General features: G+C 49.6%; 6 protein-coding genes across 6 annotated transcripts; 2 read left to right on the top strand and 4 right to left on the bottom strand.

Moving 5' to 3' along the window:
• Positions 1 to 110: 110 nt before the first annotated feature.
• C8Q69DRAFT_504116 (hypothetical protein) lies at positions 111 to 935 on the top strand (the record flags this gene model as incomplete). Its single annotated transcript, XM_028632565.1, has 1 exon — positions 111 to 935. One exon carries the CDS (start codon positions 111 to 113, stop codon positions 933 to 935), a length of 825 nt encoding a protein of 274 aa, XP_028487094.1.
• A 3,646-nt stretch (positions 936 to 4,581) lies between these two features.
• Positions 4,582 to 6,269, bottom strand: C8Q69DRAFT_136593 (putative mitochondrial export translocase Oxa2). Its single transcript, XM_028625373.1, has one exon. It carries the CDS (start codon positions 6,044 to 6,046, stop codon positions 5,015 to 5,017), a length of 1,032 nt encoding a protein of 343 aa, XP_028487093.1. The 5' UTR covers positions 6,047 to 6,269; the 3' UTR covers positions 4,582 to 5,014.
• A 19-nt stretch (positions 6,270 to 6,288) lies between these two features.
• On the top strand, positions 6,289 to 8,470 carry C8Q69DRAFT_136565 (putative alpha-1,2-mannosyltransferase). Its single transcript, XM_028625372.1, has 3 exons — positions 6,289 to 6,785; positions 6,839 to 6,974; positions 7,037 to 8,470. Exons 1-3 carry the CDS (start codon positions 6,454 to 6,456, stop codon positions 8,228 to 8,230), a joined length of 1,662 nt encoding a protein of 553 aa, XP_028487092.1. The 5' UTR covers positions 6,289 to 6,453; the 3' UTR covers positions 8,231 to 8,470.
• Positions 8,471 to 8,915: 445 nt separating this feature from the next.
• Positions 8,916 to 11,911, bottom strand: C8Q69DRAFT_136530 (hypothetical protein). Its single transcript, XM_028625371.1, has 2 exons — positions 10,207 to 11,911; positions 8,916 to 10,150 (listed from the first exon to the last, which is right to left on the bottom strand). The coding sequence occupies exons 1-2, from the start codon at positions 11,426 to 11,428 to the stop codon at positions 9,171 to 9,173; spliced, it is 2,202 nt and encodes a 733-aa protein (XP_028487091.1). The 5' UTR covers positions 11,429 to 11,911; the 3' UTR covers positions 8,916 to 9,170.
• Positions 11,912 to 13,734: 1,823 nt separating this feature from the next.
• On the bottom strand, positions 13,735 to 15,206 carry C8Q69DRAFT_136527 (arabinogalactan endo-1,4-beta-galactosidase gala). Its single transcript, XM_028625370.1, has 2 exons — positions 14,753 to 15,206; positions 13,735 to 14,616 (listed from the first exon to the last, which is right to left on the bottom strand). The coding sequence occupies exons 1-2, from the start codon at positions 15,080 to 15,082 to the stop codon at positions 13,885 to 13,887; spliced, it is 1,062 nt and encodes a 353-aa protein (XP_028487090.1). The 5' UTR covers positions 15,083 to 15,206; the 3' UTR covers positions 13,735 to 13,884.
• Positions 15,207 to 16,109: 903 nt separating this feature from the next.
• Positions 16,110 to 20,534, bottom strand: C8Q69DRAFT_136420 (serine/threonine-protein kinase ssp1). Its single transcript, XM_028625369.1, has 2 exons — positions 19,618 to 20,534; positions 16,110 to 19,558 (listed from the first exon to the last, which is right to left on the bottom strand). The coding sequence occupies exons 1-2, from the start codon at positions 20,322 to 20,324 to the stop codon at positions 16,594 to 16,596; spliced, it is 3,672 nt and encodes a 1,223-aa protein (XP_028487089.1). The 5' UTR covers positions 20,325 to 20,534; the 3' UTR covers positions 16,110 to 16,593.
• Positions 20,535 to 21,476: the final 942 nt, after the last annotated feature.

Raw genomic sequence — 21,476 nt, 5'->3', positions numbered from 1 at the left:
TAGTGGAACCAGAGCCCACGTTGCGTCTGGGCCTGCTCATTCCACTAATTTATTTTACACGACTCGGTCACTGTTGCACAACATCATTTTTCGCCGGACAACAGAATCGGATGGCGTCACGTTTCAGTACGCATAAGGACCATGAGGTCCCAGATTTTTTTGCGCCAGGAGACCTGGAAGAATTGAAAGAGCTTCCTTCATTGAACTTGCTCTCCAGACCATCGACGAGCTTTCCTGTATGGTTCTTGCCCAATATCTTAGCCATGCAGAGGACAATGTGTCGGAGGCGTCGTGGGCTGATGCTCATGATCCTCGGCCCGTTGTTCCTACACAGTGACAAGCGCAGACAGGTATCTGAAATCCTCGACGACCTGAGGGAGGACAACCTCCAGTCAGACCTCCCTAGACTCGTTGAGATAGTGACCGGGCAAAGAGACCGGTCATCTGCCATTCACATGCTGTACTTCTGCATGGCCTGCTGTCGGAAGTTGCCTGGAGTGTGTTTCGCTCAAATCAGCATCAAGGGCCGAGCCAACAAGCCGCCATACACCTGCACAAGCTGTCGTGTCAAAGACCTCGAGCGAGAGTTGCAGCGCGGCTATGTTTCGCCAAATACCATGCAACGATATGAGGGGATCATGCGGGATGCGTTGCTTACCAGAAAGCATTGGTGTCTCTGGCTGCTTTGTCAAAAACCTCTGCATACCTTTGCAGCTACTTTTGGAGAGACTAGGCCTAGGTCTCACTTTTGGAGCCTCCAAGCCGGCACACCTATCTATGGCGCCTCGTCGAGGACAGTGGCAGATAGCACTGTCCAATGCAGCAAAAACCCGGGCACAATATGGGAGTCTCTTCCTTCCGTTTCCCTCTGCCGTCATCCGTCCTCGGTCTTCTGTTCCGAATCTATGCAGTCCATCGTCCGTAGCATTTACTGATTATATTACTTCATATAATAACTAGTAGTAACTACTTAGTTTTTTTTTGGATTTTGCACTATTATTTCCCGAAATACCGTTTCCGCTCGATGTCGATGGCCATGTCTCTTCGTCATTGTTGGCGAGATAAAACCACCTTGGACAACGGATCTCAATATAACTCCGGCGAAGCTAGCCAAGTTATTAGGTCAAAACTATTATTTTGAAAACTCATTGAATTATATTGAGGAATTTGCTAAACACTAAAGCTCCTGGGTGCCACGGTCGCCCCTATTTCGCCCAGAATTCCTACTAAACACAAGGTCAATAACTTTCTCATTACTACTTCTGCTAGAAGAGTTTGTTAATAAGTGGAGAATCGAGTTTTACGATAGATTCAGACATCCGGATTATATTGTACATATTACCAGGCCTTTACAATAATCGGCAAATCAGGTATTGATTCGCAGATAGCTTGCTGCAGATATCTATCAAAAAGCCCGCAATGGCTACATGCTTGGGTCCGTCTAGCGCGACATCGAATTCCGACAAAGCCTCCCGTTTACAAATAGCCCGAAACACAATACAAAAGCACTGGGGTTGCGAGGGAACCGATGTTATCTTCTCAGATCTCATATTCCGCGGCAGAGCTGATGCGAACGAGCCAATCAGGTTCAGCGTAGCCGAGCTAGCGCGCTAGCTCGAGGCGTGAAGTTATATAAGGCTGTGAACTTCACCACGTGATTCCTTTCCACTTCTTTTCGCAGGCAGTGAATCTGTTGTTTCTGTTGTTTCTTTGTTTCTTTGTAACAATTGCAATCACGAGCGAGCATTTCACGACTTCACGAGAACATTCCACAACTTCACAATGGTTCGTCACGGCGACGTTGTTATGTCAGACCCGAGTCTGATGCCCCCTGCTAACGTCACGCTCACTCGCATTGAGAGGAGCTTACTACCGCTACGCAGTGTCCAACGCTTAAAGCAATGCTGATACAGCAAAATCTCTGTACCGCAGTACAGCAGTACCCTACGGGAGATATACCAAAATGGCGTCCTTATATACGTGAAGGGCGATATCAACAAACCTTATGAGTATATGTCGCAATATTATGATCATTGCTAATAATTACAGCTTATAATCAGTGCAGTGACCTGGAAGCAATCGATGCGTGTCACAGCAAAGATGAAGTGAAGCGTCGCGGCTTGAAGATGGCCCTCGGGCCATACTGTCGTTGCGTATCAGTACCTGGGATTGCAAACGGTGCCTGCGCTAATTGTGTCCATTTCTCGAAAAAATCAGCTAACCGGACGCACGGCCAAATAAAGACCATGAATATAGGCCAAGTAATGATAACGAGACCCTCTATGGGCTCTATTCGACATATAACGAAACCGTATTTCTCAAGCGGACTGGGAGATACACTTTCCAAGTATCACCCGTGATTTATCACTGCTCGGCATCGTCCCATGAGTTCAGTCAGGTAAGCCAGGCAAATGCGTCAGACGTTTATCAGAAGCACGATAACGCATTGATTGTTGAACGCTGCTAACATTCCTTTTCTTGCAAGGTTGGAACTGGAAAAGCATACTGAGCTCATGTCGAGTGAAATCACCAAAGAATAACAGATCTGCTGACTTCAAAGTATGCGGAGGATCACTTCGACTGTAAACAGAATCAAGACATGAAAATCTCCTATGCTTAGCATATGCCAGGGTCAACTTCTCTTCTCTCGATCTTCTTGCTTTGCGTTCCCTAGCCAAATCTTATACTTAGCCAAACTCGACGCAGGTGAAGACCTTTATCACCAACAGTAAATGATACTTTACTGGTAGAAGTGAGATCAAGGTGCCGTGGATTGCGGCCCAGTATATACAAGGGTGGCATTGCGACTTCTGGTCCTTCCCATCACCTGCCTGCACTGATCTGGGTATCTGTTGCTTCCTTGGGTTCCATCGCGAGCGTGCTGCAGGACTTTGCCACGAGGATCTTCTCAGAGAAATACAGCACACTTGTATCTATCGAAGACTGGCAGCTAAATTTCATGATGCATGATCTCCGAAGCAAATTGTTTGATGACGACCAGCTTCGACATATACTTGGTAAGCAATATATACAACCCCGAATCTTGTACTTACAGAATTGAGGCTGACTTAATTATGAAGGCGAAATCGCCACTTTTCATAGCCATCGGAGCCTTCTTGATTCTAGCTGCTAGCGAATCATTCGAAAACCGAGAACTGGTCCAAGATGCCATGGCCCGTCTGGTAGAAGCGAACGATGGCCACGACATGCCTCCATTCGAGTGTTCGCCCGTCCCACATGAGTTGCTGTCCTCGATTTCATTCGATAATTGATACTGTGCTGAGCTCAAAGGATATGAAGGTCATACTGACCCAGCTTAACGGTTCACGATTCAGCTCATCCCGGGGGCAACTTGTGGGCAGGGTAAGGATCTGTCGACATATACGGCATTCGGCTCCATTACTGTTCGTTCGCAATTCAAAGACAATCCTACCGTGAAGGGTCTGAAACTTGTCAAGTGCTCGTAACAAGCGATTCCTGAAGAAAGAATCTGACATATTGGGCGCGCTGTGGATATACAGACGTGTAAAGCGGTCTATGATACTTACCTTGCGGCACGGATGGGGCAGCGGCGATAACAAACAAGAAAATTAGGCATTAGAGAAGCTCAGTGTACCTGGCCCAGTCAACTCGTTCTATACCGAAGTGATAACATGGATAGAAATGGAAAAGGAGACTGTTGGGTCGGTTCTGGTAACATAATAGTAATAAGAAACTGGAATCAGTAACCGAGTAAATATGACTCTTGTAAGATATATACCAATGCTTTCTAAAATAAAGAGACAGCATGCAGAAAGTATGAAGTCTCTTTTCTCTATGTTCCGGTCACACTACCACCCAGATCTTGAACAGTGTGAAAGAAAAATGTGGTTTAATTTTGTCACAAGTAGCTTGCATAATTACAAGTGCCGTGAAGGTCAGTCAAGGATCTACAGATATCGTCAGATCACATACAGACACGGCGAACCTCTGGTTTCCTATCAAATACTTTCTTAAACCTCCCGAACAGACGCTATCCGGGTCTCCTTCGGGGATAACGAGAGTGCCCTATTCACTGCGAGTCATGAAGGCACCGGAACAGTCACCGAGTGGCCACTGAGGTATCATATCGAAGTCGACGCTGCCATCAACGATGTCACCGACAGTGATAGTGGCGGAACAGCCAATGGATCATTTCGGTTGAGCATCAACTCGATTCTTTGGGTCGAAGAGGACAACGAGAAGGCGCTATTGGCAGAAAGAGGTGACGCACAATATCGACGTCAGTCTACACTCCGACGATGTACGGTGCCTGGATCATACGTGGAGCACATATCTTCAGTATTTCGTCCTGTCTCACCGCGGCACCGTCGCAACCATAACCCAGAAAGCGCAAGAGACGTTTCACTTCGACCCTCCGTTCTCAAAGCACATATCGGAAATCTGCTGAAAGGACGGAACTCTTTTCACCACCGCATATCCCTCGAGTCACGCCCTCCATGAGAATAATGCACACGAGCTGCCACTCGTCTCGCGATCCACCTCTCTGTGAGTCCATCTAGAAATTAGAGCGGGGAGTAAACCCTAGACAGCAATGAGCCAGATGAACGTAACCACTGCCGCTGATTACCAATGTCTGTTAATATCCAGAGAACTGGAGAAGATATGATGACACCGTCCTTCATACCTTCCTTGGCAGCTCACCCCGAGGCATTCATCTGGGTATATGGGCAAGCTTTTTCCCGCATCTGGATCCTGAGTCCATCATAATTCTACTCAATCAGGAGCTCCACATGAATCTATCCAGTCCAGAAAGCGCGGTAGTCTGGGGCCCTCGGAAAAAGATGTTGGAAATGCTCGGTCTGCATAAATATAATTCGCCCCGGATGCATGCATGATCTTCTGGACGTTCTTCGAGGGCACGCGAGAAGCAGGTTCGGTGTTTCTGTCCAGGACGGCAATTTCTTCCCCCTTTTTTGCATCATATTTGACACCAGTCATGTAATTTCTTTCACAGTTTTCGATGAGTCGGCAGTCATATTTTGGATGCTGCTTTCTCGGGCTTGGCTTCCCCGGCCTTCCGGAGACCGACATGCATCTTCATCCATGGCTTGAGAGGCGCTTTTGAGAACATGTATTTATTGAGGAATGCGGTCTGCAGTGTCGCAACGTTCGCGCTAGTGATCCAGTAGATCATTAGTCCAGTAGGCATTCCAGACATATAGGAATTGATGCCTATATTGATGGCCATGAACTGGATGAACATTTTGATCGTCTTCAAAACACCCTGCTTGACCATCTCCGTCCGCGGGAAGTCCGCAAGTTCTTTGAAGGAAGGAGTCTTCCAGCCTACGCTGACATTTGTCCAAATGGTCGCGGCAAGCATCAGGGGAAGTATGCCAGTTGTATCTCCGGCCAATAGATCCGGGAACCAAAGGGCACCTTCAGATGCAAGAGACTGTTCGATATTGAGATGGTGATATTGACTTGGATCGGCAGATTCCGACTCCATAAGTGACAAGAACCATGGCACAAGTCCATTATTGTTCCCACACATCGCTCGCAGACTTTCCATCAGAGAAAGCCAAATTGGAATCTGTAAGAAGGTAGCCATGCCATGAAACCTCGCGGCTTTCCAGCGCTTGCGTAACGATTTCTGTCTCTTGGACATTTCCTCGTTTAACTTTTGATCTGCCTCGAAAGGTAGTAAAGGTCTGCCTTCTTCCTTTGCCTTCTCCATGATCTGATCTTGATAGACTTTGCGCCAGGATAGAAGGAGTGGCGAAAGATCACGATTCCTGCGAGCATGTATTCTTGTATAGATCTGCAAAGGCAGCGCGACGGTCATTCGAACGATGAATGCAGTTAAGGGAATAGAAGCGGCCCATGGAAGACCAGTCACATCGTGGACGCCGTGAAGGAAGCTAGAGGAGATATCCAAAGCTTCATTGATGAAAGGAGACGGTCGAGTAGGGTGGAATGATCGCCGTTGCTGAAAAGCGCTCGATGAAATAATATTGCCGCCGGAACGCGCTCGGAGAACTAATCGCGGATAGATTGATGCCATGACGGTCGAGCAGTTCAATTGAAGCTCGGGTACCTAAGACCAGATCCTAGAATCAAATAAAAGTGAATGCCAACGCGGAAGCGAGCGTGAATTCCCGTTGTGCCAACAACAATGGGAATATAGAAATGTTATTGAGCAGTTCGGAGATGTAGTCTTAAGCTCCGCAAGAAGCTTTTGTTAGCTCCACAAAGCGGGATCTGGCATCACGTGGTGTCTCACCAGACTGTATGATACAGTAATCTGACCAGCTCTCTCCTTCGTGACGGGGGAGATATTCACAAGACCACCACCAACTCAAACAGCAAATGCAGAGGCAGAGCTCCCCGAGGAGCGATAGTTGCCCTTTCAACCGTCTGTGGAATATGCGCTAGTATCTGTGGAAAAACGACATCTGTTCTGCTCCCGCCATGTCGCTCTTATCGAAGTTGGCCACTTCCATTATCACTTTCGTGGTAGCTGTGTTCCTGCTTCCCAAGTTCGGTTCCTATACTATCGGATTCGCCTTACGCACCCTTGGCTGGTCTATACAGAGAAGAACAACAGATAGGAGGCAGGCAATACTCGACCGTGTCCGCGTTGAGCGGGAGGACTTCGATTCGAAACGGGACAAACGGACCTCGAAGAGTTCTGAGGATGAGGAGTGGGAGAAGGTCGATGACGCCGCTCCAGGAACTCCGCCCAAGGGCAAAGGGGCAGAGGATGATTGGGACGGGATAGTTGGCTTCTTCCATCCATTTTGGTATGCACATGACGATCGAAGATACCCCGTCCGATTACTTACTCTCGCGACAGCAACGCAGGTGGAGGAGGGGAACGTGTACTTTGGGAGGCCGTCCATGCGACGCAGAAACGATGGCCCAAGGCTACTTGCGTTATCTATACCGGAGATCACGAAGTTGGAAAGACTGAAATGGTGGAACGAGTCAAGGTCAGTACAGTACTTAGATTCGACAAATGCACTATGCCTGTTACTGACTGTCGTGCCTCTAGAACCGCTTCAACATCCAACTTCACCCGCCAACGCTCGTGCTACTATATCTGTCGACGCGTAAATACGTCCTTCACAGCATGTACCCTTATTTAACACTTCTGGGACAGTCGCTGGGTTCTCTGATTGTCGTGTACGACGCGTTCAACCTACTTGTACCGGACATCTTCATAGACACTATGGGATACGCTTTTACGCTCGCATTTTCGAAGCTTCTCTTTCCCTCTGTTCCAACGGGAGCGTATGTCCACTACCCCACGATATCAACGGATATGCTCGAGTCGCTTGATGACACAACCGGCACAAAAGGAATCAATTCTGGCGCGGGCACTGGTTGGAGAGGCTTCGCAAAGCGGAAATACTGGCTTGCCTTCGCCTGGCTCTACGGCTGGGTTGGTGGTAAGGTGGATGTAGTGATGTGCAACTCCTCTTGGACGTCTGCGCATATCAGAACTCTCTGGGGTCCATCCCGGAAGAGGAGAGAGCACGGAGAACCAACCGTGATATTCCCACCCACCGCGGTTTCAGAACTCGAATCCTCAATCGAGGTAAATTCAGACACCGAAAAGGCACGAGAACCAACAATACTGTACATTGCACAGTTTCGCCCAGAAAAGAACCACCCTTTGGTCCTGAAGTCTTTTGCCCGCTTCCTTAACGACAGACAGAAGAACCCTGCATCTGCATCTCAGCCGACACCTAAACTCATCCTCATCGGTTCCGTGCGTCACGGCAGCCCCGACGAAACCCATATATACAACCTCCGCCTCTTAGCCCATGAACTCCGCATCCGCGACCACACCACCTTCATCTGCGACGCGAGCTGGCCCACTGTGCTCTCCCATCTCCGCACCTCCTCCATTGGCGCGAATGCTATGTGGAACGAACACTTCGGCATTTGCGTTGTCGAATACCAGGCCGCAGGTCTAATCAGCGTTGTTCACGACTCTGGAGGTCCCCGCGAAGACATCGTAGTCGACCTCGGCGACGGCGCCACCGGCTTCCGCGCAACTACAGAAGAAGAATTCGCCGCTGCTTTCGAAGCCGCCCTGGCTCTACCCGAGGAAGAAAAAGTAGCCATGCGCCAGCGCGCCAGGAAATCCGCCCTACGATTCACGGAGGAGGAATTCGATCGGAAGTGGATCACCGAAGTAGAGAAGCTCGTAACCCTCAGAACTAAGCGGACTCGTCGATAGAGTATCGTATCGGAATTGACTTCTTTCATATCCCTCTTCTGTTATCATCTCTCTGAAGTCGCTCAGAGATTCCAACTTTTGCTCTTGCTTTTGGTATCTTTTCGTATCATATCGTGTTGTATTCATAAGACCCTCGAAAGATGGAAGAGATGGTTCGGGGGAGCGATGCGGATCTTAGTCCCTTCGTCGTGTTCTTTGCTGTGTTGATGGATGATATGGTAGTTTTATGTGTATACCCCCTTTCGTTCCCCTGCGTATGTTCCTAAACGGGTGCTCTAGTAAATACGTTGCTACTCGTCTTCAGGGAACCTTTGTCCAATAAGACTATGTTATATGGTAAAAGAACGATAAAAAACCCGAGCACAGTACCGGGCTGTGTTACCAGTATAAATCTATCGATTAACGACCTGTGGTTCCTTTTCCAAAACATACCGCAAGAAACATAGATGCTATCTCTCCTATATTCTTCTGAGACATAGTCAAAAGGGTATTTCGATATCAGGAAGCAATAAAGAGAAGAAGAAAGGAAGAAAAAAGGTCCTTGGGGTATGAAGGGATGAAATCGTCATAATCCCGTGAAATCGACGTAAGGAAAACTCATCACTGATCAGAAGACAGGGGGATAGATACCAAAAAAAGAGAAGAAAAATAAAATGGAGGAGAAGAACACGAACAGAGTGTAACCTTAAACCCAAAAAAGGCGTCAAGATGAGCATATCCAAATCAACCCCGTTGTTTTCCACTCCAGAAGTAACGCCGCAGAATCTTTCTATATGGTATCCATTCCTCTGAGGAAGCAGAGACAAAAAAGTAAATGGGGCGTGTTTCGTAGAAAACCCCGCATGGAACGGGATAAGGCACCGACAGACCCGCAGCGGTATAGAGTTAATGAAATGCATCAGAAGGATTGCCTAACCATAGGCAGGGGGGCTTCGCTATCTCACTGCGCACGGCCCCAGTCATTCATCCCATAGGCTATTTGGCCTTGGTTGACTCCGTACATTGATCCTCTATTGCTGTTATAGCCACTATTGAGGCCAGAATCATCATCGTCGTATCCAAATTCGCCACCAGAACTAGCATCAAAGCTGCTACGTCCGCTGATGTCGTTAGGATCCTCTGCCGCTGGAGCAATCTGGTCCCACTGCAAAGTCTGCAATGCAGGATACTGAGCCAGCAACGCGGCAGGAAGCGTAAAGCCACCCGTAGGTTGGCCATCCATACCGGGAATAATCATGGGTTGAGGCACAGGCTGGAGATGACCCTGCTGTTGCTGCTGTTGCTGCTCCATCAATACACGGTCGCGCTCATGAGCTTCTTCGTCGAGCAGTGGTTTGATACAGATCCTGCCTGCTTCGGACCTAAAATGGCGCCCAAGAGCGTCTGCACGAGCAAAACGACGGCCGCATCCCCATTGACCTCCCCGTGCAAGTTCCCCGCGACAGACAAATTTTTTCTCTCCTGAATGAAGGCCTTCGTGTCTTTTGCGGTCATGCTGGCGCGCAAATGCTTTCCCGCAGACAGTGCAAACAAAAGGCCTCTCGTCCGTGTGAGTACGGAGGTGAGAGCGCAAATTATAAGCACGGGTGAAACGCTTGGGACAGAGCGTACATTGGAATGTCGCTGGGTGCTTCTGTGTACGCTTCGAGTCACTGGGAGCAGCTCCTGGACGCTGTGGATCTGCAAGATCTAGGAGATAGCTACGGCTATCGAGGGACGAGGTGGACTGTCGTCTCGCGGATTTAGAGGGCGATTGGTCACGTGATCCAGGATTACTATGGGAACGCGGAGAGGGATCCAAGGGTGAAAGGGATCTTGGAGATGAGGCCTGAGGTTGTAGATGCGGAGACAGAGAACTAGATGTCATGGGCCGGGTCATTTGACGGCCAAAGGGGTCAGATTTACTACGTCCTCGCAAACCTGTGCCTGGTCAGCAAAACAGCCGATAGTGACATTGAATAAACGAGTGATCTCACGGATAGTAGGAGGGCTCAGAGCATCCATATCGGCAGGCGGTTTTCCCGGGCCAAAACTAGGGTTCCGAGAAGGAGGTGCAAACTCCACATTGATAGACGGCGGCGCCATCTGTGTTGCCTGTCCCATCTCCGCAGCACTTATTCCTTGCATGTTTGCCATTGAACCGTCACCCCCGAGATACATATCAGTCGACGGGGACGGAAATTGATTCAGTTGGTTGGACGCCAAGAATTGCGTATCCAGCCCAACATCCAAAGTCTGCTGCGGGCCCAGCTGCGGAGATATGTAAGGGCTATGACCCGGGCTAAAGCCATGTTGCTGTTGCTCCGAGATAGTAAAAGACTCGATTCCCAACGCATTATCGTAGAGAGTGGGATCATTTTGCGCTGACAGGAGCGGTGATGGATTGTTTTCGATGGCATCGAACGATTCATGTTGAGACATGTAAGGGGAATGTGTTACTGACGATACTTCCGAGTGTTCAGACGGGGCTCTCCTGTGGCCCTGGAAAGCTGGGTTTCCTAGCATTCCTTGCCAGTCTGACTGTGGGTGGCCGGTCATATAGGCTGCAGTTGCCGGATCTAGGGACGTATGGCGCGAATGGGAGCGATGGTAGTAGTTACCCGGGTTCGAAGACGGCGGTGACGCGGGGCCTGGAGAAGAGTGCTGGTCCGGCTGCAGGTGATGAGGCGAGGTAGGATTGTGAGGAGATGACATGGCGCTGACAAGATCAGCAGGGTTCACAGACTGATTTGGAGACTGCGATTGCTGAATCTGTGGATCGAGAAGTGAAGATGGATCGAACTCCCCAGGGTTATTCTGGTACAGAGAAAAATCGAAACTCGATTGGTCCGAGTTGAGCAAGTTGGAAAAGTTCTCTTCGCCTGCGCCGGTGTTCTGACCGGGTTGCTCCAGCTGATTTACGAAACCAGAGTCGAATGACGGCGCATATCCCTGGTTTTGCGCAAACTGTCCCTCTGCAGACCGGGGGGTGTCCAGGTATGCAGAAGCAAAGTTATAGGAATCAGCTGCGCTGGACACAGGATTCGCATTGAATGTTCCAGCAGGGAAGGCCTGAGCCGTGAGGGCGGGATCAATCCTGAGACTGGACGAGGTGTTCTGATACTGCGGGGGAAAGGACGGGCTGAGGCTCCGGTTTTGAACCCCCGTTGAGAGGGATCGTGCCCGTTGCTGCTGTTGTTGTTGATCCTGCGAATCCATTGCGACTGACGATGCAGTATCCTAGAATAGAATATGATAAAGTAGGAGCTTGGACCAGGAGGGATCAGATCGCGGGCGAGCGCACGCGGAAAGCGGGACCTATAGTCCTGACGATGACTCGGCGTGCAAGGGCCGCAAGAGGTTATGAAGTGATAGTCGTCTCAATAATGCAGGTACAACGACGAAATGGCTCTGGCGGAGGCCCGACAACTCATTCGCGGGCGCTGATAGTGATAAGGGAGCGAAGTGCACCTCGCGAGTCTGCCTGGGGCGCAAGCATCAGCCGTCGAGATCCGGATGTTTCACCTTCGCAGATAGCCTCCAGCCTGTACCTGATTCCGTATCCACTGCGGTCTATCACTTGTGCAGAGATCCGATGCGCGGTATGAGCTGTAATAGTAACAATCGTGGCAATGGGGGGTAAAGAAGAGCGCGAAAGCGGGAAAGGGCTCTTAGTGGGCGATGCGCTTCGCCGATTCAACCCCACGAAGGAAACGCGACGGTGAGAGAAAGTGAAACGTGACGGTTGAATAAGAAGAGATATCTAAGCAGATCGGTATTGCAGCGTCCAGGGATCGTCTGGAGCCCTGACTTCTCTTGGGATGGGGGGGCACCAGGGGGACGATCGTGAGGAGGAATGGAGGATGAAGTCGCGGGAGAAAGTCGAGGGTTGATCTCAGGCGTGAATTGGTTACTCTAACTTTAGTCGATCAGGCCAACTCCGGAACGCAAGACTGTCTCTTGGGAATCCTGACGGCGCCCGCATCGCAAAACGCGAAAAGAGGAAAAAATGTTTTCCGTTCAGATAACCTTAGTTAAGAAGATCGTTTCGTTAGCTAGTTAGTGTCTTGTTCCACTGTGACGATTGATCATTACCTCAGACCCTTGATGGCATTCTCCTCTCTGGGCGCTACGAGAAAAAGTATGTACGTACATATTAATACTCGACCAGACTGAGTTATGGTACATGCCTTACGAATACGAAGGGATTGGGCTGCTGAAGACCAACAGGAACAGGCGCATCCCAACCAATTATTGTGCTTCACAGTGCCTTACACGATCCTCGAAGCGCTCGGTAGTTCAACGCGGCCATGCGATCATCGGTGTTGGGCGGTTTTTCCCCCTCTTCTAGCGTCCACCATTCGCGGTGTAGATCGTAACTAGTTAATAATAATAGACCAATTTGGATTGTGCTACTGGGTATTGTCATTCATCATCCATCACTACTCTAACTACATACCGAGATTTCTCCCTGGGGTAAACTGTGAATAGTGCTGACCAGAATCCCGATAAGGAACGAGCAAATCCACCATTCAAAGCACACATAGCACCCATCGTCGTCACAGTCTACAAGTCTAGCGTCACCCGCTACTGTGGTGCCTTGCTTTTCTCTCGTCCGCTCCTCTGAGTCTCTGACATCTGAGATCGTCTTGTTTCTCCAGATATTTTCGGATCATGGTGGAGAATCGGTGCAGCACAGATACGGAATTTCTCCCGAACAGCAGACTATCTGACTTATGAGACACGCATCCAGCAGATACGTGTTTTGTCCCCTTTGCGATGCAGGCCAGAGTATCGAATATGTGATCTGCCTTAATGTTGCTGCCTAGAGAAATAACCGCGTTGATTATCACCGCGCATATGGAGGCTTTCCGGCCCGAGCCCTAACTTATTGACAACTGGACAACGAAACATCATTACTCGACGTAATCATGAAGATCGGATGGCAGATACGATATCCTTCTCGCCTATGCGATCAGCCGGCCTTTTGTGCTATAATTATCGTTCCACGCGAAGATCATGCTAGGGATGCAGGTAGCAGTAACCTAGCAGTATCAAGTCCGTCGACGCGTAGATAGGATCGACAAAGCTCGACCGAGTCCGTCAGACGCCAAGGTAACATTAAAGCCTGCATTGCTAGCAGCGATATATTCTACTCGTTGAGCATGAGACGCGGCTCTCATGTACTTTGTCTGAAATGTGAAGTTGCAGGGGTTGGGTGGCTTCAGCACAGCCGTGAGGCTGTGCAGGACTGCAGGTGCTTGGGTCAATGATGAAACTATATTCCCTTCTAAGAATAAACGGCTCTTGGGAACACGGACTAGTTTTAGGGGCATCAGTAAGTATCTGGAAGGGTGTTTGCGTTGCAATTGCATGGATATCAGAAGAGTTGGGATAATGGCAAAAGCGCTTGATGACGATGCGATTCAAATATCTAGAAGGTTAGGTATCATTAGATGATTAGTCCACCAGATCCGGTATATACTTCAATGAGATTATCCATCCATCCCAGCATTCGATTAGATTGTAACGACGTGCAATCAGACATACTTCCCACCCTTCGCATCCCACAGTCCCCTAAACAAAACATCTAGATAAGCCCTGGCATGCCTCTCTTGACACCAGGTTCTCCCAAACCAGGGACAATAAGAGGCGTTCTCCAGAACAAAGCTTAACTAGATCTGCTCAAACACCTTCACGCTCTCCCTAAATCTAGCAGTCGAATTATCACCCACCATCAAATTGTCACTACAACTCGACCCCAACGCAGCATTACCCACCCACGCTGGCTCCCAATAATAAATCCCCAACCCCTCCTCCGTATCTCTAACCACATCAGCAACATCTTCCACAAAGATCTCCTGTCCCTTCACCGATATAGGAATCGATTCTAAATCAGCAGGAAACCCATACTCCGGACTCGGACACGATACCGGCCAATCAGTCTCGACTACAACGACGGGTTTCTTGAAAGTAGAATGCATATTCTTCAAACTATCCCTCAATGCAGACAGAGTAGCGTTCGATCCGTAGAAGGGATAATATGAAACACCCATCAAGTCAAAGTCCAAGTCGGTGAGCGGGCCTTCACTAAGAACCGTACTGTAGAAGTACGATTGAGCGTCCCAGTCCCAGCCGTCATCGAGATGGATCATGATTTGAGGCTGGGGATTGAGCTTCGAGTCTTTGATCCCCTGGCTGGCGGAATGGAGGAGCGTTGCGATGTTGTGGAAGTGGTCTGTCGAACCGAGAGGCCAGAGGAGGCCGTTACGGATCTCATTACCGATGGAGATTATCTCGAGAGGTAGATTGTTTTCTGCGAATGCGTTGCTTACGGAGAGGGTGTAATTGTAGACTTGTGCTGTCAGGACATTGATGTCTGTTGTTGACCAGGCTGCAGGTGTGGTCTGTTGACTTGTGAGCTATGTATCCTATCTCTATACAAACTCGGACATAAAACCCCCTCCCAGGCCAGTTTTATTTAGAACCTCTCATCCATTACTAATAACTAATAGGAATGAATCAAAAGAAAACACTACAAACCTGATGCTGCGGATCCGCCCACGTATCGCTAAGATGCATATCCAAATAAACACTCATCCCCGCCTGGACCATCCTCCTCGCCAATTTCAAGTTATATTCAAGACCATAGGTCCCGTTTTCCGGATTGACCCATATCCGCTGCCGGATCGAATTGACTCCATGTCGCGCAAGGATCGTTTCAAGCGGTAATTCCTGGCCATCAATGTCATCGTAGATAATGCCGGCGGCCTCCTCGACTAAGAGAGATGAGATATCTGCTCCGCGGTATCGAAGCCGAGCGGTTATAGTATTGAATAGAAGCGAGAATGGGATGATGTTGCGGATCCGCATGTTTTATTTGATATAGTGGACAAAGCTAGTTCGGTTATTTGGACTATGTAGGTACTGTACGTATGTATACCACGTAGATTCGCGCGTCGACGCATGCGATCTCGTTACTATTATATGACGGAAATCTACAGTCTATATGTTTCAACTCCGGGAGAGATTCAAATTATCCCTATATGTGAAAGGAGAGAACTCTATATCGGATATTATCCAGTCCCGAAAATCGGCTAAATAAGCCATTATCATTTAGAGTATACTTGTAATTCGCACGTTCCTCACAATAGAATGATGTCCTCCGGTCAGAAAGACACAAAGCTGGCCCCATAATGCGGGCAGGATAATGGTAGGCGGAAATAGTTTTTGCGGGAAACTCTACCATAGAATACTAAGAATAATATCTCTTGGGATCAAAATAATAACGCTCGCTAGTCTATCGGCCAAGCTATCCAGGAAAGCAGGACCCACTTCTAGAGAAAGGAAAAGAAGATTCAGAATTTCCATGGTGTCCTACTATATGATCGCTGAAGGTTGGAAACATCTTCTCTGAACTTAAAATATTGGTGGAACTGCTGGCTCCTTTGAAACTTGTCCCAATTGCAGTAGCACTACTAGAAATTTATTGTACATGTAGGCCAATCCCGCATTGGTTAAAGGTCAGTAGTTCTTTCTATAGGGGTTTGTGAAATCGTTCGCTACCTTGGCTCCAGGCCAGGACGCTGCCTATTGCTCTCGTTTGTGCGGAGCAAAGGAAGATTGAAGCAAGATTTTTCTCGTTCCTCATCCGTATAGCGGCAGTCTGAGAATAAAACGAGTCTTCCAAGTCGTTAAATCACAATCCATGATCGTCTCCACATGCGCATGCAGGACAATGCGTCCCGCAGAAACGATTATCCAACGGCCAAGCCCAATCCATCGGGGGTAAATGGAATTACATACATGTAGTCTCAGAAATAACGTCCCATAAAATCAAGCATCCCAGGATCCGCGGGAAACGCAGATCAGTCACTGAACAATGAACAACCGCCTTTCCCTAGGCTTTAAAGAGATAACCAACGCCGAGACATCGAAAGAAAGTATAGACGAATCTCAAGGAAGTATATATACAGGCGAAACAGAATATACGTCATCATAAGGAAATCTAAATGTCCGAAAGTCCAGAAATAGAACAAGAACACTTGAAAAAAAATCTAGATCGCAGAGTGAAGAACCCAGTTCGGGTTAACGACCAAAAGAAAGCGAGCCAGAAGTATGTCAAAACGCAATGCACACTATACATCGGGCTAATGACCTAGTTGACGGTAAGACGACAACAGTAGGAGATTCTCCGCGGTGACAGATATGACGCAAATCGCGCGAGAATCGACCAGGTTGAGAGTAGCAGGACATAGGTTCCCGCGAGAAGTGTCTTTCTTTCTCCCCTCCAGTAACCGGTCTGGCGAAGGAACACGAAGATGCTGTGAGAACGTGCAAGTGCTAGACTGGACATTCACTCTGGAAACCACGTCGATAACGCATCACTTGTTTATTTTGACATCGCGACGCGCGTTTGTCTTTCTGCCAAATACGATTCCCTCATCTTCTGAATCGTCCTCTTCATCGTCGCAATAGTATTTCGACTCATCGTCTTCATGGGAACGCTGATACGACATGTCTATGGCCTTCACTGTATCCCCAGTACGAAGTATGGCAGGCACATGACATGACTTCTCCGCTTCCTTCTCTTTCACAGGGGGGATGTCGCCGGAAAGAGAAGAAGCCCGGGAAAGAACCGAAGGAATGCTGCGGTGAGAAGCACTCTGAGAGATACCACTATTGTAATCGTCGACAGACGAGGATATAGTGGTGGCAGACGGAGGAGAAGTAGTAAGGCCACCATTGGAATCCTGGGAGGTACCACACTCAGCTTGCTCATCCTGGGAACTGTCAGATTTCTTGCGGTGAACTTCATCGTTCTCTACCCGAAAGTCGTCTGAGGGTAGTTCGCTTCCCGGCCTGGACACGGGACAATCACCATTAGTATTATGTTCAGTATCGTGTACTTTCTGACGTAGAAGAGCTTCTGCAAGCTGGAATGACTCGACCGAAGAGCCGTACGCAAGCTGATGAGACCTGTGGCGACGATGCACCGATCCGCTTGAGGCTGGCTGGCGTAGACTCTTAGCTTCATCCCGTTGTACATCAGTAGCCTGCACTTCGCCTCTGGCAGAAGCCACACTCAATGCGAGACTCGGCTCTGACCGAGCATCACCGTCCACAGACACTCTGTCCGCGGACCGTGACCGCTCCGGACGCCATTCGCCAGTTTGGAAGCTTTTGGCAAGTCGCCGGCCGGCTCCACTGAAGATACCACTGATACTGGATGCCCCCAAGCTCTCGGTAAATGAGGGCGTAGACGCTCGAGGCTGCACTGAAGGGGTACTTTCAGGGTCAGATGCTCTCACCGTTTTTGTAGATTCCGTACTGGACAAGCTAGAAGTCGCTCGTTGAGGAGGGGGAGGACGAGGCGTCTGATCTGCGGAAGCCGTCGTGTTGGTTCTGGAAATCGGGAGATACGAGGGTTGATCTTCCTGGCCATCTGGGCTGGCAGTGACACTCTGGGATAGAGGATGGTCACTCTCGCGACCGAATCTTGACAAACGGGATGGCTCCTCGTCGCCTCGTAGGCTCTGGCGCCGTACCTGGCTCCAATCTCTCCAAAGGCTACCAGACGATGAGGCCGAAGCCGCGCTATCGGCTGATGTGGCATTGCTCGTGGCGCGTTTCCGCCCTTCTCTGGACCTTCCAGTAATATATCCAGACCATTTAGCCACATTCGATCGAACGCGTTGGATGAAGGGAACTTTGCTGACTGCAGTCGTGACTTCTTCAGTCGAGACTTCGATCCTCTTGCCTTTGCTCTGGTATCCGGGATCTGTTTCTTCAATCCATGCTCGGGGATTCTGCAAGCCACGGAGAACCCAAGGATGATGCTTGATTTCCTTTAGTGTAATTCGTTTTGTGGGGTCCTTTGTTAGCAGTCGCTTCAAGAGATCATAAAGCTCGTCGTCAATGTCTTCGTAAACAAGTTCGTCTTCCGTGCGCTTGTTGCAGTTCATGATATGATTGCGGTCGTGGGGGTTGGTAGACGATGTGTCCTCCTCGACAGCTTTTAGACGTTTCCGTGGGATGAAAACTTCCTGCTTGACAATAGTTTGAAACATGCTGAACTCATCGTCAGACATGAATGGAAGCCGTCCGAATATCATGCCGTAGAGAGTCACACCGAGGGACCACACATCAATGGCTCCAGTGATCTTAGGTACATTTCCGATGGCGCTCACGAAATCGTCGCCAGTATAACAGAGTTCCGGTGCATAGAAAGCCGGTGTGCCAACAGTCTTGGATAATTCTCGAGCATCATCAAGCTCAGAAGCATCAGTCTCCGTCACCTGTTCCTCCTCATCGTCCCGCATAGGCCGACCCAGGTAAGACACGCCAAAATCAGATATCTTGACCCGGTGATTGGCCGTGACCAGAAGGTTGGCCGGTTTGATATCGCGGTGGATGATTCCCTGGTAATGGAGATACTCCAGTCCTAACACGGAATCTCTGAAAGCATTACGCGCCTCAGACATGGTGAGGCACGGGACATAAGACAAGTCATCATCGTCGGAAAGCCAATCTGGCTCTGAAGATGCGTATCCAAGATTACTTGAGGCGGTGCTAAAACGCCGTCCGTAATAGTGATCCGATGCATAAGGGCCATACATGCTTCCTTCAATGGCAGCCAAGCTTGCTTCCCGCATGCGGCGCTCGAGATCGGAGGTAGACGTATAAGAATGACTGGGCGAAGAATGGACCGAGTGGTCCTCGCTGAGCATCGTCCGGCTAGACGACGGTAGATTTTCTGGCCCTGCCTCATCATCTGACTCGCCTCCGTGCTCCAAGCTCCAAGCAGGAATCGATTGTTCCTGAAGGGCTAGTGTTTGGGCATTACGTCTTGCACGGGCTCGTTCCCTTTGTCGACGTTGCAATTGTGCGGTCCTGACATATTGTAGACTTTCCTCGAGGAAGGAGGGCGAATCGGGGATTCCCCTTTTCTCACGCTCGAGTCTGCGCTTGTCGACATTCACAATCTCCCGCAGCCCTTTCTTTCGCCAAACGATCTCCCCGTTCTCCACATATTCCAGAACGATGTAGACTTTCTGACGGTTGGGATCATCGATGACCTCCAACAGACTGACTACGTTTGGATGACGAGCCTTTTTGAGGATAGCGACCTCTTTCTTGACTTTATCTTCAGGATTGCCCAATTTGCCCAAACGCCGTCTTTTCGAGTATCGCTGTACTATTTTGATCGCAACTTGTTGTTTTGTGACCACGTGACGACCCAATTTGACCTTCCCGTGTTCACCACGTCCCAATTCCTCTAGGATTTCATATTCGTTGATGAGCTTGTTTCCAGTGTTGACGTCGCGATCTACTTCTACTGTATGTGTCCTGAGACGGGAAAGTATTAGCATGAGTTGGATCTCCGGGATGCAAATAGCTTTACTTACTCTTTTGGTGGTTGAAGATGAGTGGGATGTAGATACGGACTGCCGAGACGGCCCTCATCATCAGAAGCGTAAGGCGGGGTAGACCTAGAACTCCTCGAAGAAAACAAGCCTGGACTGGAGATCGGAGTGTTTCCAGCGGTGCGAGCGCCACGGCCATTGGGATAACGTGCAGAAATATCGCTATGTACTGGGTATGAGCTCCGCGAGCGTAGGAAAGGGTACGGCGTCGGATGAACCTGTGACTGCAAAACCGCGTATGATTGATCAGGATACACAGGGAAGTCGCCCGATGTATTCACTGATTGTGTCGATGGCGCAAGTGGCTCTGCTGATTGTCCAAACTGCTGAGCCACTCTTTGTACCAGAGGGTTCCGCATGATACTGCTGTTATCAGAGCGGGCATCCGTCACAACATCCTCATTCAGAGCCTGCAAGGAACTTGACGACGTCTTCGCTGAAGACAGCCGTGACCCACTGGCAGAGTGATGGGGATAATGGTAGCCATGCTGGTGTGATGATCGCAAATCCTCAGACGCGGCTGGCTTGCCAGTGATCTGCCTGGCAGTCGGTGTGGCACACGTTGTCGAATCTGATGAGACTGCAACGTCCTCGCTTCCAACGGGACTGTGACGAGATGCGTTGTCTGGATGATCAGGGGCCGACTCCATCACGTCAGGCCTGGAATCATGCCGCTGGGATGTCCTCATCTCGTTCACTGTCTCACAATTTGTTCCTGGCGCTCCTTCTATGCATTCTTTGAGTCCGAGATGTTGTTTTCCGTTCGTCGACGTCGAACCTGGACCCGTGGTGGGACAGAGAAAAGAGGAGTCCGGCAGACGATCACGAGAAAACCGTCATTCCTTTGCTATTGTATCTCACGCAAGGAACATTGCTGCCTCGCGCGTGGACCCGTGCCAGTGGTGCGGGCTGTGGCAATCGATTCAGGGCGATAGACCAGCCAGAGCACCCTCAATCCTGACCACCTGTATCTCAAGACCGGGAAACGTGGCAGTTGTAGCAGTCACCGGCCGAGTACGGGGATTGTGTATTGTCTCGGGAGTCACTATGAACTGAAAGAAAAGAATACAGAGTCTCGAGGGAAGCGCAGGCGATATGTTGGTCGTTTAAATGGTCGGGGCCAGATGCACGGCAGGCTGGCAATATATGACGCTGCGTTGGAGGGGTACAACTCTTGAAGAGCCAGCAAGGGACCAGGATGAGAGAACAAAAACTGAAACGGCCGAAAATTGCAGAGAACGAGCCAAGGGAGCGTCGATAATAAAAGACTCGAGAAAAAGTGACTATCAAGAGGCGTGGTTGAATGTCCCAGGAGCCAGGAGAGAAAGCGTAAAGCGAACTGAGGTTGTCAGGCGATGGGGATGGGAATGGACCGGCGCTGCTGCAGTGGGTAAAGGCTGGGCGACGGCACTGGAGCGTGCGCCCTCGGTCGCCGTTCCGGAGATGGTCCGTGGGCGACGTGGATGGACCCCTGGGGGCGAGAAGAAGTTATCTTTGCTGCCACTCGAGCACAACTACTAGTTACTTGTTGTCCAAGCAGTCCATTCGTTCTGCGGCCTTGGTCCTCTATGCCATATGGTAGACTCCTCTTACGTCGCGATGGGACTCGACAGTACGAAACGAAACGGCTGGAGAAGATGCTCGTGGGTGGCGGCTCCAGCACGGCTATCGCCTAACTGACTATCGGTTACGTCGAAGACTGCCCAGTCAATCTCGTCCGTCATCCGCAACTTTTCCTTGGTGTCTCGGATGCCCACAGCTAACTTACATCGTCTAACTACCTCTTCGCGACCTTTGATTGTCAGCCAAGTCGTACAGGTCACTGCCCGTTTCGTTTTCGT

This window comes from Paecilomyces variotii (assembly GCF_004022145.1).
Source record: "Paecilomyces variotii strain CBS 101075 chromosome Unknown C8Q69scaffold_2, whole genome shotgun sequence".
In the NCBI taxonomy this organism is placed as follows: Eukaryota; Fungi; Ascomycota; class Eurotiomycetes; order Eurotiales; family Thermoascaceae; genus Paecilomyces; species Paecilomyces variotii.
This window is presented reverse-complemented; position numbering and strand designations above follow the sequence as displayed.